Source organism: Tamandua tetradactyla, chromosome 13, assembly GCF_023851605.1.
Source record: "Tamandua tetradactyla isolate mTamTet1 chromosome 13, mTamTet1.pri, whole genome shotgun sequence".
NCBI lineage: Eukaryota > Metazoa > Chordata > Mammalia > Pilosa > Myrmecophagidae > Tamandua > Tamandua tetradactyla.
In genome coordinates, this window is record NC_135339.1 from 79,654,927 (window position 1) to 79,668,849 (window position 13,923).

General features: G+C 36.3%; 1 protein-coding gene across 1 annotated transcript in view; it reads right to left on the minus strand.

The window, feature by feature from the left end:
- The window catches only part of PDZD8 (PDZ domain containing 8), a 119,457-nt gene that overhangs the window by 73,393 nt on the left and 32,141 nt on the right, over window positions 1–13,923 (minus strand). The window contains exon 2 of the mRNA XM_077126151.1: window positions 3,591–3,716. Within this exon, the coding sequence (XP_076982266.1) occupies window positions 3,591–3,716 (126 nt within the window). The remainder of the gene's footprint in view (window positions 1–3,590; window positions 3,717–13,923) is intronic.

Genomic DNA, 13,923 nt, shown 5'->3' on the forward strand with positions numbered 1-13,923 from the left:
ATGGATTTGAGGGAAAATTACTAAAGTTACATTCTTTTTATTTGATTCAAAATCAGTTTCTAAAAAGCTTAAGAAATAAACATTTACAGAACTATTAAGCTAAAACTGTAGCAAAAGTAAGTAATCCCTATGCTATTGTAACAATGTGGAAATGTGTAAACAGATCTTGCTCAGGGAGAGAAAACCACAAATATGAATGACTGAATGCTAAAAAGCCAGGAAACCTGTCAACCCACGACAGCACACTAACTGAAAGCAACATTTTCTGCAGAAATGTTTTGATTTTAACTGGTTTATGATCTCTTACAAATTCTGATCTTTCTAAAGCTTTCTTCTATAGAACAAAGCAAAAAGACACTTGATATTTTCTCTCTCGTTTTCTCAGCAGTGCCACTTTCTGCGTTAGAGATTACAATGAACCATACTAGATGAATTTATATTCAAGAAGCAGAAATAACAATTAAAATAAATGTGTAGAGGAATTTGAATCCTGGTAACTCAGAATGTACTTGAATTTAAAGTTCTATTTTTATACTAAGAAAAAAATAATGCAAATAAGATTTTAATGCGAAAAACAGGGAAACAATGCTTAGACTTCAATATTAAATAAAGCAGGGTTGAGTTGAAAACAGTAACTTATTCCGTCCTTCATAAACAATTTTAAGCAACCCTTAAACTATACAGACAAAAATGGCACCACAACACTAAGTAATGTTTGCACATTTGGGTAAACCAAGATAGTGCTCAGAGAGTTCTTTGGATAGTCTGCCTATTCCAAAGATTAAGTTACCACCCACTTGGGGAAAGGTGCTGGCTGTACAATCCAAGCCTACAGGACTAATTAAAAAAAAAACTGATAAAAAGGACAATTTTCCACGCTTTCTCCTTTAAATCAATTAGAAATTTAGTATTTCTAAAAACACTGGTCTTCATTTTTTAATATTTTGATCAGGTGATAAAATCACAAAAATCAAACAATCTTACAGAGTTAATAGTCAAAAATCTGGTTCTTGGGCAGGCCATGGTGGTTCAGCAGGCAGAATTCTCACCTGCCATACCGGAGACCAGGGTTCAATTCCCACCTCCTGCCCATGCAAAAAAAAAAAAAAAAAGAAAATCTCATTCTCATCTTTACCCCTTTCCATCATCAATCTAGTTTCCTACCCCACAAACATTTTTATTGGTTTCTTGTGTATTCTTTCAGAGATCTCTTATTATACTTTTGCTTATTAAAATAAAGCAGGATACAAGGTACTCCATAAATTCCAATGCCTTTCTTTGAATCATTTATCTCAGCTTAATATGACCTAAATAATTTACCAGACTACACTTACTCAAGGCCTTATATACTTCTTGATTCTTGTGGCAAGTGTTTAGGTGAGCAGTATCCCAGGTGAAACAAGGGAATGGTAAGCAAAGGTGATAACAATAACCGCTAGTTAAACAGACACAAGATAACAGACACATAATCAATCCATAACCCAATCAGCAACACCAGGCAAAAGAACTAGTTTTTTAAATGCCTAACACAATACCTAGCACACACTATATACACTGAATTAATCAAGCACCTTTCGAATGAATGAATCAATGGATGTCCTTCAAACTATCTTTGCATGTTTGGAGATGGGTAGATAAAGAGGTAGGCAAGGATTAAGAACAGGACAAAGTCAAGAAGTTTTGTCCAAAGCTGCCCTTCAAATATTTAGAAGTTACTATGATTATTTTAGAAAAAGGTGTGATCCAATAGTATGATACTGATGCTTGTGCATCTAGGAGAAAATTCAGAGAGAAAAATGAACTATTACTCTAAAACTTCCCTAGACAAAAGCTTCTTCCAAAGAGTTCTTCTAAATGTTAACATGGAAAGGCAAATTATAATTAGATATTTAATGCTATTCTTATCATAACACATTAGCTTAGATATGTTAAACTCAGACTTGTGTAGAACCATATTTTCATTGCATACACCATCTTACTCTATACAAAAGTCTCTTTTACAAAATATACAGCATATTTAGTCTTTATTAGATAAAAGAAAGAATTTTTTGTCAACCAGACTTTCCAACATAATGGTGCATAATCCTGAGTCACCCAGGAATTACGCAAAAAATAAAAAATTAACATATTGCCAGTATACTCAAAATTAACTTCTTAACAACACCAATATATTAGTTACAAAATATAACTTCTGCACTCAGGTACTTATGGTACAATAAAAATAAAAGTGATGGTAATTACTAAATAAGTGGTACAAACAAGTATTAGGGAAATGTAGCATAAGGACAGTACTTGTATTTGAAATTATCAGGGGATAAATTTTGAACTGAATAAAAAGAAAGGTTGGTTTCAAGAAGGAGAGAGTGGTAGGACCGTTGGTCTAGAAAACGATGAGAAGTCAATGCAAGGTTGATGCTTTCAAATATTTAAGGCAAGAGATGGCAAAGTACAGTCAACAGGCCAAATCCAGTCCACAGCCTCTTTTTATATGATCTGTTAGCTACAAATGGTTTTGACTTTTTTTGCATGGACAGGAACCAGAAATTGAACCCGGTCTACAGTATGGCAGGCGAGAATTCTGCCACTGAGCCACTGGTTTTTACATGTTTAAACAGGAAAAAATCAAAAGAAGACTATCTCCTGACCTATGAAAAGTATATGAAATTCATACATAAAATTTTATTTACCCACAGCCATCTCTATATTGTCTATGGTTGCTTTCACACTATAAAGTAGACTAAACTGCTACAAAGTTGCAACAGAGACTACGGTAAAGACCACAGGCCTAAAATATTTACTAACTGGTTGTTTAGAGAAAAAGTCTGCCAACTTCCTCCTGTAGGAAGAACTGAAGCACTGTGAGTGAGGGGCTAGGAAAAAAGGATGATGAGAAAGAAGCTAGAGAGGTAAGAGGACCTTGTAAAATGAGTCACCATTTGGGTCCATAATCTAAGAGCAATGGGAAACCATTAAAGAGTTTAAAGTAGACAATTAGATTTGCATTTTGAAAATATCATTCTGGCTGTTATACTAGGCAAGAGCTAGAGTGTTAAGAGCTAAAAAAAAAAAAAAAGGAGATTATATACTAAGTAGCTTCAGTGAAAAATGTACATAGCTTGGATTATGGTGCTGGCAAAGTCAAGTAAGGTGGCTAGGCAAAATTATTTGTGAGATTTCTTCTAGCTTTAAAATGTTAAGATCTCACAGGGGTTTCCAAGCCTGGCTTTGTGACTTGCCAGGGTGTTTCCAATAATTACAAAAAATTCGCAAAGCTTTTATGCTGTGAACGGCTCAAATGGGGAGTAAGTTTAAAAATATGCCAACAAGGGTCACGTATCTAAAGAGTGGGAATTATCATAGAACAACTGATTCTCCCCCATTAGAATGTTTTCTAAAAAATGTATTGCCTATATTTTTTCTCAAGCTGAAAAGACTACATTTATGAAATGAAAATTACAATTAAAGAGCTTAGATATAAGATAATAAACCTAAATTAAGACAAAAGGTAAAGAAACACAAATACTATTAGAACACATTTTTCACAGTACTTTCTTTTCCATAATGTAATAATGACAAAACAAAGAACATACCTGCTACATTCTAATAATGTAACTTTAAGACGGCCTTCAGTAAGTGCCCACTGTTGTATATGGATATGCTCCTCTTCATCTTCTTCAAATCCTTGCAAGGTTTGGAATGGAAAAAACGGCTTAAACCTGACAAAAGTAAAGATAAGTCTAAATTTCTGAATAATAAATGCCACAGTTCAAATAACAGCAAAGCCTTACTGCGGGAGAACAACATACGGCAAAACAAACACCTAATACTGTATATATCTTACAAAAACAAAGCTTACCATGCTCCCCCAATGATAAGCGGTAAATAGTCCCTTACCTGCTGCATCCAGGATTCCTGGTCTTTTGACTTGCCCTTGGTGACAAAACAGGGCACAGAGAACAAAGGAATGGAAAATCTAGAGGCAGCCAGTAGACCCTGAAGCTTGGCAGGGTAAGGAGAGAGATTCTTTTCTGAACCAGATGGGAAAAGACTATTCACAGGTACAAGATCAATTTTCAGAATGTACTAGTCCATGGAAACAATATAATCATGATTAGTATATAATAATAATAATAATATCGACAGCAATTAACAGAGGAAGATATTCATCAGGGGTTTACTATTTGCTATGCCAAGGATTTTACAATCATTATCTTATTTAATGATCACAATCCTTTAAGGGTAATATTATTTATGACTGGCTTCCTTGTCCAGATGAGAAGTGTGAGGCTTGGAACGGTTAAAGAATTTGCCCAACTTTACACAGTGAGCGAGAAAACAAGAATTCAAGCTAGTCTGTGGCTCTGTCAAAGCTCAAACTACCTAACACTTCAGATACCTATGAAATAGATATTTATTTGCTTATTGTTAATACCACTGCTTTATGGAAGGCCTGTCCTAAGTAGGCTTAAAAAATTGTAGGTCTAAAATAACTGTAATATGAAACACAACTCATACTCCACCATTAAAGCAAAGGACAAAGAAAATAAGAGAAAACTGAGCTTGGAGTCCTATAGTTCTCAAGTTACCCCACACACTGCTACTGGAATAATGATCCTAAAAGCTCATTTTCGTGACATCTGCCTGCTCAGAAAGTTTTAATGGCTTACCACTGACCACACACACACAAAAGACAAGTTAAAGTTCTTGGTTTCACATTCAAGGTCTACCACAATTAATCTTTCCAATCATATTTTCCTTTAAACCTTCCAGCCTATAAAGTTTAGGTTCTCCATGTACCCAGAAGACATCATACGTACGCCTGTCTTCAGGCCTTTCTTACCAAATGGAGGTTCTTCCCTACTCTACAAAGCCCTTCAAATCCTACCCTCTTCTCTAAGGAAAAAAAGTTCAAGCCTTTAAGTATAAATCCATAAGAAATTCAAACAACGACGCTCTCCCTTCCTCCCTTACCACATTGTTTCATTAGAATTCATTAGCCTTTATCTCAAAAGTATCCCTGCTTTATCACTTTGGTCCCAGAAAACTAGCTGTCTTTAATAAACTATCTATACTACTTCTTCCTATAGAAAGCTCAATAAAAACCAACCCAGATTCCCAGAAATAATTTTTATGCAAATATCTGGTGAGAATTATGTGATTAAATAAGAAATAAAGCCATAAGTAACATAGCGCTATCAAAATAATTTAAGGCTTGCAAAAAACAAACATTTATTGAATGGTTATCATTCCAGGAACTGACCATATAAAGCACTTATATTTATTTGCTCATTTAATCCTTACAATAACCAAAAAAATAGGCATTAGCACATTGTACATAAAGAAACAGTCTTAGAGGTCTCACAAGTTCAGAACTGAATCACAAAGGAGTAACTCCAAAGCCTGGTCTATGGCCTGAGGCTGATTTGGTTAACAACCTCTTTTCTACTGGAACACATGCTCTATACACCAGGTCTGAAGGTATCTGACAAGGAGGCCCATGGTTTCACGTATATTACTGTGTGTGATCCTTGCAGTAACGTGATAGGGTTACCAGTGGCAAATCTGTCCCAAACACACAGATAAGGAAACAACAGGTTTAAGGAGAACAAAGCTTATTGGCAATTGCACCCTTTATTAAAAAGTTACATGAAGATCTATGCCAGGAAAATGAGGGTGCAATGCAAGAAAGAGGAGAGGGATCCACAAAACAGTGTATGTAAGTCAAGAAGGCAATGATGTTCTAAACTCAGATGACAGTTATACGGCAAAAAAAGAGAGAACCTAAGTTTGGAACAGGTGATGAAAGCTTCAGGAAGGAGATCTTGAGGAAATAAAAGGAATGGATAGGATAGGTGGAAAGAATGAAAGGGGGAAGGGAATACCTTGAAAATGTAGTTTAGGCAGTTTGGAAAAAAGAATTCAAACTTCACTGTAGGAACATATGCTTCAAATGGCACAAAGTTTGAGAATTTGGGGTGTAGAGAAGGAAATATAAACCTGCATATTAGACAGCTCTACTACTGCTCCAGTTTGCTAGCTGCTGGAAGGCAATATACCAGAAACAAAATGGCTTTTAAAAAGAAGAATTTAATAAGTTGCTAGTTTACAGTTCTAAGGTCAAGAAAATGTCCCAATTAAAACGTGTCTATAGAAATGCCCAATCAAAGGCATCCATGGAAAGATACCTTGGTTCAAGAAAGCCAATGGAGTTCAAAGTTTCTCTCTCAAGTGAGAAGGCACACGGTGAACATGGTCATGGTTTCTCTCTCAGCTGGAAGGGAACATGGCAAGCATGGCATCATCTGCTAGCTTTCTCTCCTGGCTTCCTGTTTCATGAAGCTCCCCAGGAGGCATTTTCCTTCTTCATCTCCAAAGGTCGCTGGCTGGTAGACTCTCTGCTTCTCGTGGCTACATTGTTCTGCTCTCTCAGAATCTCTTTCTCCAAAATGTTTCCTCTTTTATAGGACTTCAGAAACTAATCAAGACCCACCTAAATGGGTGGAGACACGCCTCCACTAATTCAGTCTAACAACCACTCTTGATTAAATCACATCTCCAGGGAGATGATCTAATTACAGTTTCAAACACTCAATACTGAATAGGGATTAGAAGAAACGGCTACCTTTACAAAATGGGATTAGGATTAAAACATGGCTTTTCTAGGGTACATACATCGTTTCAAACCAGCATAACTATAAATAATATTTACATAGACATAGTAATATAAATACTGTTTTATTAGATTTTGAACTTTTTGAATTAATTTACATAGACCAATCAAGAAGATTTAACTATGCACAGAATGCAAATGTTATCAATTAATATAAAAGGAAACCAAGAAAACATTGCAAGACTGGGAGGAAAAATATAGAAGGGTAGAGTGTTAGGATCATTACCTCCTCAACAAAGGGAGAATCAAGAGATAGTTTATGCTTGATACAGTAAATGGAAAGTTAAGGATAGAGTTCAATGGGTGAATTGAAAATAATGATATAGCTATATTGGGAAAAGGCAAAAGGGAAGATAAGAGAGGGTATTACCTAAATCCCTCTCTAACGTAGCACAAATTCAATTAACAAATGTCTAATGCTGCTCAATAAGATATTGCTATAAGGCACTATTTAGCAATATGGAGTTAACATCAGAATGATTATTATAGCTAATATCTACTGAGTACTTTCCATTTATTAATTAACCCTCACAACAATTCTATCAGACAGATACTACTATTAACCCATTCACTGCAGTTGAGGAACAGTGGTATGTTGGTACAGAGAGGTAAAATAACAAGTTCAAGGTTACACAGCAAGTAAATTGTAGAATCAAGAGAAGAATCTAGTCAGTCTGGCTCCAGAATCTGTGCTCTTAACCATGTCTCTCAAAAACTGATAAAAACAGATATAGTTACAAATGATTACATTGGAAATATATGACTTAGGGGAGGAAAGTAGAGGGTTGAGGGATGTAACTGTTCGTTTTCATAAGCCCTTCTGCTTCATTTGATTTTTTTAAAAAATATTGTTATTGACAAATCTTCACACACACACAGTCCATAAATGGTGCACAATCAGTGGCTCACAATATCATCACATAGTGGTGTATTCATCACAATGACCATTTTTATAACATTTGCATCACTCCAAAAAAAGATATAAAAAAACTCATACATCCCATATCCCTAATTTCTACCTCTCACTGACTACAAGTATTTTCATCTACCTAATTTATTTTACCCCTTATCTACCCTATTTTTCTTTTATCCTTTTTTTTCACTCATTTGTCCTCGATAGAAGAGTCCAGGGAGCTTGTGAATGTGAGGATGATACCCTGGATAGAAGAAGCATCAGACATAAGGTTTTCACAATCACAGTCACACTTGAAAAGTTATATTTTTATACAATCATCTTCAAGAATCAAGGCTACTGGAACACAGCTCAACAGTTTCAGATACTTCCCTCCAGCCACTATAATATACCATAAACTAAAGAGGGTTATCTATATGATGTATAAGAATAACATCCAGGGTAACCTCTTGATTCTGTTTGAAATCTCTCAGTCACTAAAACGTTATTATGTCTCATTTCTCTTTTCCCTCTTTTGATCAAGAAGGCTTTCTCAAGCCCTTGATGCAAGGTTCTGGCTCATCCTGGGATTTCTGTCCCATGTTGCCAGGGAGATTTATACCCTTGGGAGTCATGTCTAGCATGGGGGTCAGGGCAGTGAGTTTACCTGCTGAGTTGGCTTAGAGAGAAAGGCCACATCTGAGAAACAAAAGAGGTTCTCTGGGGGTGACTCTTAGGCATAATTTTAAGTAGGCCTAGCGTATTCTTTGCATGAGTAAGTTTCACAGGGGCAAACTCCAAGATCGAGGGCTTGTGAATATGAGAATGAGAGAGGGAGGAGGGCTGGGGGCACATATGAAACCAGAAGGAATGATAGATGATAAAGACTGATAGTGACTAAATGTAAAAATTAAAAAATGATTTTGCATGAGGAAGAACAAAGGAATGTCAATATCGCAGGGAGTTGAAAATAGATGGTCATTCATATTTTAAAACTTCAGCTTCTGTGTGAGACTAAAGCAAGAAATGTTTATTTGGGACAATATTTATATTTTGACTAGTGCATTTCCTAATTTAACTTATATGGACAGTTTAACTGAACACCATAATTACATGGAACCTTGAATAGGGCATGAGGTCATGTTGGTTTGTCCAGGTTAGTGTGATGCCTGGATAAATACCAGAGTGATCTGAACAGTGAATAAAGAAGTAATTGCAAAGTCTACTTGGGGGAATGGTGAGAAAGGAGGAAAATTCAACTTCCCTACTTGGAGAATTCCTGATATTCTCACAAGCAATGAGGACAACCAAATCATAGGTCGAACCCTCAATCTTGGGTTTTGTTCCTACAAAACTTATCCCCACAAAAGATAGGCTAAGCCTACTTAAAATTAGGCCTAAGAGTCACCCCTAGAGAACCTCTTTTGTTGCTCAGATGTGGTTTCTCTCTCTCTTTCAGCTAACACAGCAAGCAAACTCACTGCCCTCCCCCTCTCTACGTGGGACATAACTCCCAGGGATGTAAACCTCCCTGGCAACATGGGACAGAAATCCAAGAACGAGCTGGGACTCAGTGCCAAGGGATTGAGAAAACCTTCTCAACCGAAAGGGGGAAGAGATAAATGAGACTAAATAAAGTGTCAGTGGCTGAGAGATTTTGGAGTCAAGAGGTTATCCTGGAGGTTATTCTTATGCATTATATAGATATCTCCTTTTTAGTTTACAGTGTATTAGAGGGACTAGAGGGAAGTGCTTGAAACAACAGAGGTGTGTTCCAGTAGCCATGTTTCTTGAAGATGACTGTACAATGATATAGCTTTCACAATGTGACTGTGTGATTATGCTAGTGTCTGATGCTCCTTTTATCTATGGTATAGACAGATGAGTAAAAAATATGGATAAAAAAATAAATAGGGTGGGCCACGGTGGCTCAGCAGGCAAGAATGCTTACCTGCCATGCCAGAGGACCTGGGTTCAATTCCTGGTGCCTGCCCATGTAAAAGAAAAAAATAATAATAATAAATAAATAAATAAATAGTCTGGGGAAGAAATATTAACATAAATTGAGTAGACTGAAATCCTAGTGATCAATGAAAGGGAGTGGTAAGGGGTATAGAAAAAAATGGGGAACAAAGGTCAAAATATATTGGGTAGATGGAAATACTAATGGTCAATGAGAGGGAGGGGTAAGGGGTATAGTATGTATGAGTTTTTCTTTTTATTTCTGTTTCTGGAGTGATGCAAATACTCTAAGAAATGAGCAATGGTGATGAATATACAACTATGTGATGATATTGTGAGCCACTGATTGTGCACCAAGTATTGAATGATTGTATGTTAAGAATGTTTGTGTTTGTATGTTGTTTTGTCAATAAAAATATTAAAAAAAAAAAAAAAAGATGAGGGGTTTGGCCCATTGAGCTGGTTGTCCCCCCGTTGTGAAAGTATCAGAAATTCTCCAAATGGGGAAGTTGAATATTTCCTCCGTTCTCCTTAGTTCCCCAAGAGGACTTTGCAATACTTCTTTATACACTGCCCAAATTACTCTGGGATATATCAAGTCACCACACCAACCTAGACAAACCAACAAAATCTCACGCCTTGTTCAAGATTCCACGTACCTATGGTGTTCAACTAAACTGACCATACAAGTTAAACCAGATAATGAACTACCCAAAATATTAATTTTGCACCAAATAAACATCTCTCCCTTTTATCTCACACAGAAGTTGAAGCTCTAAAATATGGACTGTATCGTCCTTTACTCTGTATTCGAATCTACCTTAACCCTATTCAAATCAGCTTCCTTCATATCTCTAGTCAAAGTCTGATCTCTTTTTCAACTTTTTAAACAGTTCCTGTAAGAAGTACTGATGACTTTCATAGCTTCAGAGCTCTAAAATCTGAGTCTTGGGTGCTACATAAATACCCAAAGTTTGTGTGTTCCATATGATTTTTAAATTATGTGCATTAAATAAAATGAAAAGACAGACAATACAAAAGCTGGAGAGGTTTAGACTATTATAACTGTTTGGCAGTATTTATTAAACTTGAACAGATACATTTCCTATGACCCAGCAATCCTATTCCTAGATATATCCAATAGAAATGTGGACAAATGTTCACCAAAAGATGTATATAAGAAGATTCACAGCAGCATTACCCAACTGCCAATCAACAGTGGAATGGATAATTTGACGTACATTCTTACAGAATACTATACAGCAAAATACCGAGTGAACTACAGCTGCACACAATAATATAAATTAATCTTACAAACACATTGCTGAGCAAAAGAAGCTAAAAGCTAGATAAAAAAAAAAGAGTACATACTATACGATTCAACTTATATAAAGTTCAAAAACAGGTCAAAAAAATAAATGATGTCAGAAGTCAGGTGTGCTGGTTTGAAATGATCTACGTACCCTAGAAAAGCCATGTTTAATCCTAATCCCATTTTGTAAAGGCAGCCATTTCTTCTAATTCCTATTCAATGCTGTATGTTTGAAACTGTAATTAGATCACCTCCCTGGGGATGTGATTTGATCAAGAGCAGTTAGTTGTTAAACTGGATTAAGTGGAGGCGTGTCTACACCCATTTGGGTGGGTCTTGACTAGTTTACTGGAATCCTATAAAAGAGGAAACATTTTGGAGAAAACGGGAGATTCAGAGAGAGAAGAGCAAAATGACATAGCCACGAGAAGCAAAGAGTCCATAAGCCAGAGGTCTTTGGAGATGAAGAAGGAAAATGCCTCCTGAGATGCTTCATGAAGCAGGAAGCCAGTAGAGGAAGCTAACACATGACCCCGTGTTCGCCACATGCCTTTCTAGATGAGAAAGAAACCATGACTGTGTTCACTATGTGCCCTTCCACTTGAGAGAGAGACCCTGAACTTCACTGGACTTCTTGAACCAAGGTATCTTTCCATGGATGACTTTGATTGGGCATTTCTATAGAGTTGCTTTAATTGGGTATTACCTCGGCCTTAGAATTGTAAACTAGCAACATATTAAATTCCCCTTTTTAAAAGCCATTCCGTTTCTGGTATATTGCATTCGGCAGCTAGCAAACTAGAATATCAGAAGAGTAATTGATTCTTAGATAGAATGGAGGGTAATGATGGAAAGAAGGCACAGGAGGGGTTTCTTGGTTGCTAATAATATTCTATTGCTTGTTCTGAATGTTGATTACATGGGTATGTTCACTTCGTAAAAATTCATTTAAGTTAAGATTTGTATACTGTTCAAATAGTGATATATTTTAGTAGAAGTATTTTAAAATAAGGTTTTTAACTGTGCATTACTTTGATCTCAGAGGATCTTTTTTAACTTATAAAATATAATTTTGCTCTGAGCTGTTTTTTTATGATTGCTCTATAGCACCTAAATGCCAGCTGGTGACAACTTCATCACATGGCAGCAGTAAAACTACTTGCAAACAGTGGATCTTCAGAGGAAAACGGTTTACTACAAGCCCAAAATAAAAATACTCTGAGGTCTAGATCTACTTGACTTAAGCACTGACTTGTGTGGCCTTGCCCAAATGATAAATCTGCCTGAGCTTTCACCTCAATAAAAGGAAAAACTTTCTAATAATTAAAGCCAGTCATAAAAGGACACAAGCTACCTCAATGCACAGAAAGCCTAGAAATATTCAAGCAGAGTTTGGATGAGGATGTGCCAAGGGAAGGTGTGAAAAGAACACAAAATTGAAAATCATACAGAGATAATAGTCACAACTCCATCACTTACAAAGCACATGACATCAGCAAAGTTTTTCATCTCCTTGAGCTTCAATTTCTTCTCCTAAAATGGTGGGTGGGTAGGATATACTAGCTTTTTTGCTACCCAGGAAAAGATGGAGTAAAAGTAATTCATATGACAGCACCTTTTAAACTGTAAAGCACCATAAAAATGTTATCTGTTAAACATAAAGAGAATTCTTAAAGTCCAAGGAAGAGTCAACTACATCACCTCTGAGGTACCTTCCAACTCAGTAATATGTCCCAAATTTAGGACCACGGATTCTGTTTGCCACACTCAAATACTGAAGCCTCAAATTTATGGCATGTGTAAAGCATTCTAAGGCTTTCAGTAAAAGCATTAGTGTTTTTTTTTAAAGCAGCTACTTTCTTCTATATGATGCTCAATAATACGATTTTTATCAATTAATCACTGAATAGGAGAGATGAAAGAGAAACCTTAGATGTTTTCCAGGTCAACTTACTCATATTCTACAACAAAACAATGGCCCTGAAAAATGAAGTGATTTGCCTATGAAACCAGTCAATAGCAGACCTACTGCTGGAACTAAGATAGCCTGATCCCTATTTCTTTGAACCCAGACTAACACTGATCTACTACTTATGTGACAGGCATTGTTCTAAGAGCTTTACATATATTAATAACTCATTCAATTCTCATAGTATATACAAGAGAGTATTTCTCACAATGTACATGTGAGAATATTTGTATAGAAAAAAACCTTTCTAGATGCAGCACTGCTGGTTCAAAGAGAACACATGACTTAACACTGTCCACCAAAGTTGGACCAATTTACAGTCCCATCAAAAAGATATGAGTACACACCCATTAGAATGATTAAAATCAAAAAAGGCTGACAATACCAATTGTAGGTACGGATTCAGGGCAACTAGAAATCTCATACATTGCTAAAGGAATAGAAAATGACACAATCACTTTGGAAAACAATTTGGCAATTTCTTAAAAAAGCTAATATACACCTGCCATTTAACATAAATGTTCACACAAAGGCTTGTGCGGGAAAGCTCATGTCTTGATTTCTAACAGTCAAGAATTAGAAACAATAAAAAAAGCCACCAGCGGGTGACTGGATAAACAGATTACCATCTACTCAAATGACGGAATACCACTCAGCAGTAATCTAGATACTCATGACAACATGGATGAATCTCAAAATCATTATGTTGGTTAATGAGTGAACTAGGACAATTGGAGTTAAGAACACAGGTTATAAGGAGATAGAACTAGGGCAGAGATTGGGCAATCGGTGCTGAAGGAATACAGATTGTACAGGTTGGAATGTATAATGTGAATAAAACTGTTTAAAAATGAATAGAGATAAAAAATGAACAGAGAGAAATAAGTGCTAGAGAAAATACAGAGAAAGAGATGTACCTAGTAACTGTCAGTAGGAAACTGAGAGGTACAACCCCTTAGAAGGCAGTGTGGTGGTTCCACAGGAGGCTAGGGGTGGGGTTGCCAAATGATCCTGAAATCCTGTTGCTCAGTTTGTACCTGGAGGAACTGAGTGTGGGAACACGAAAGGACATCTGCACACTGGGGTCTATGGCAGCAGTGCTCACAATCCACAAAGGA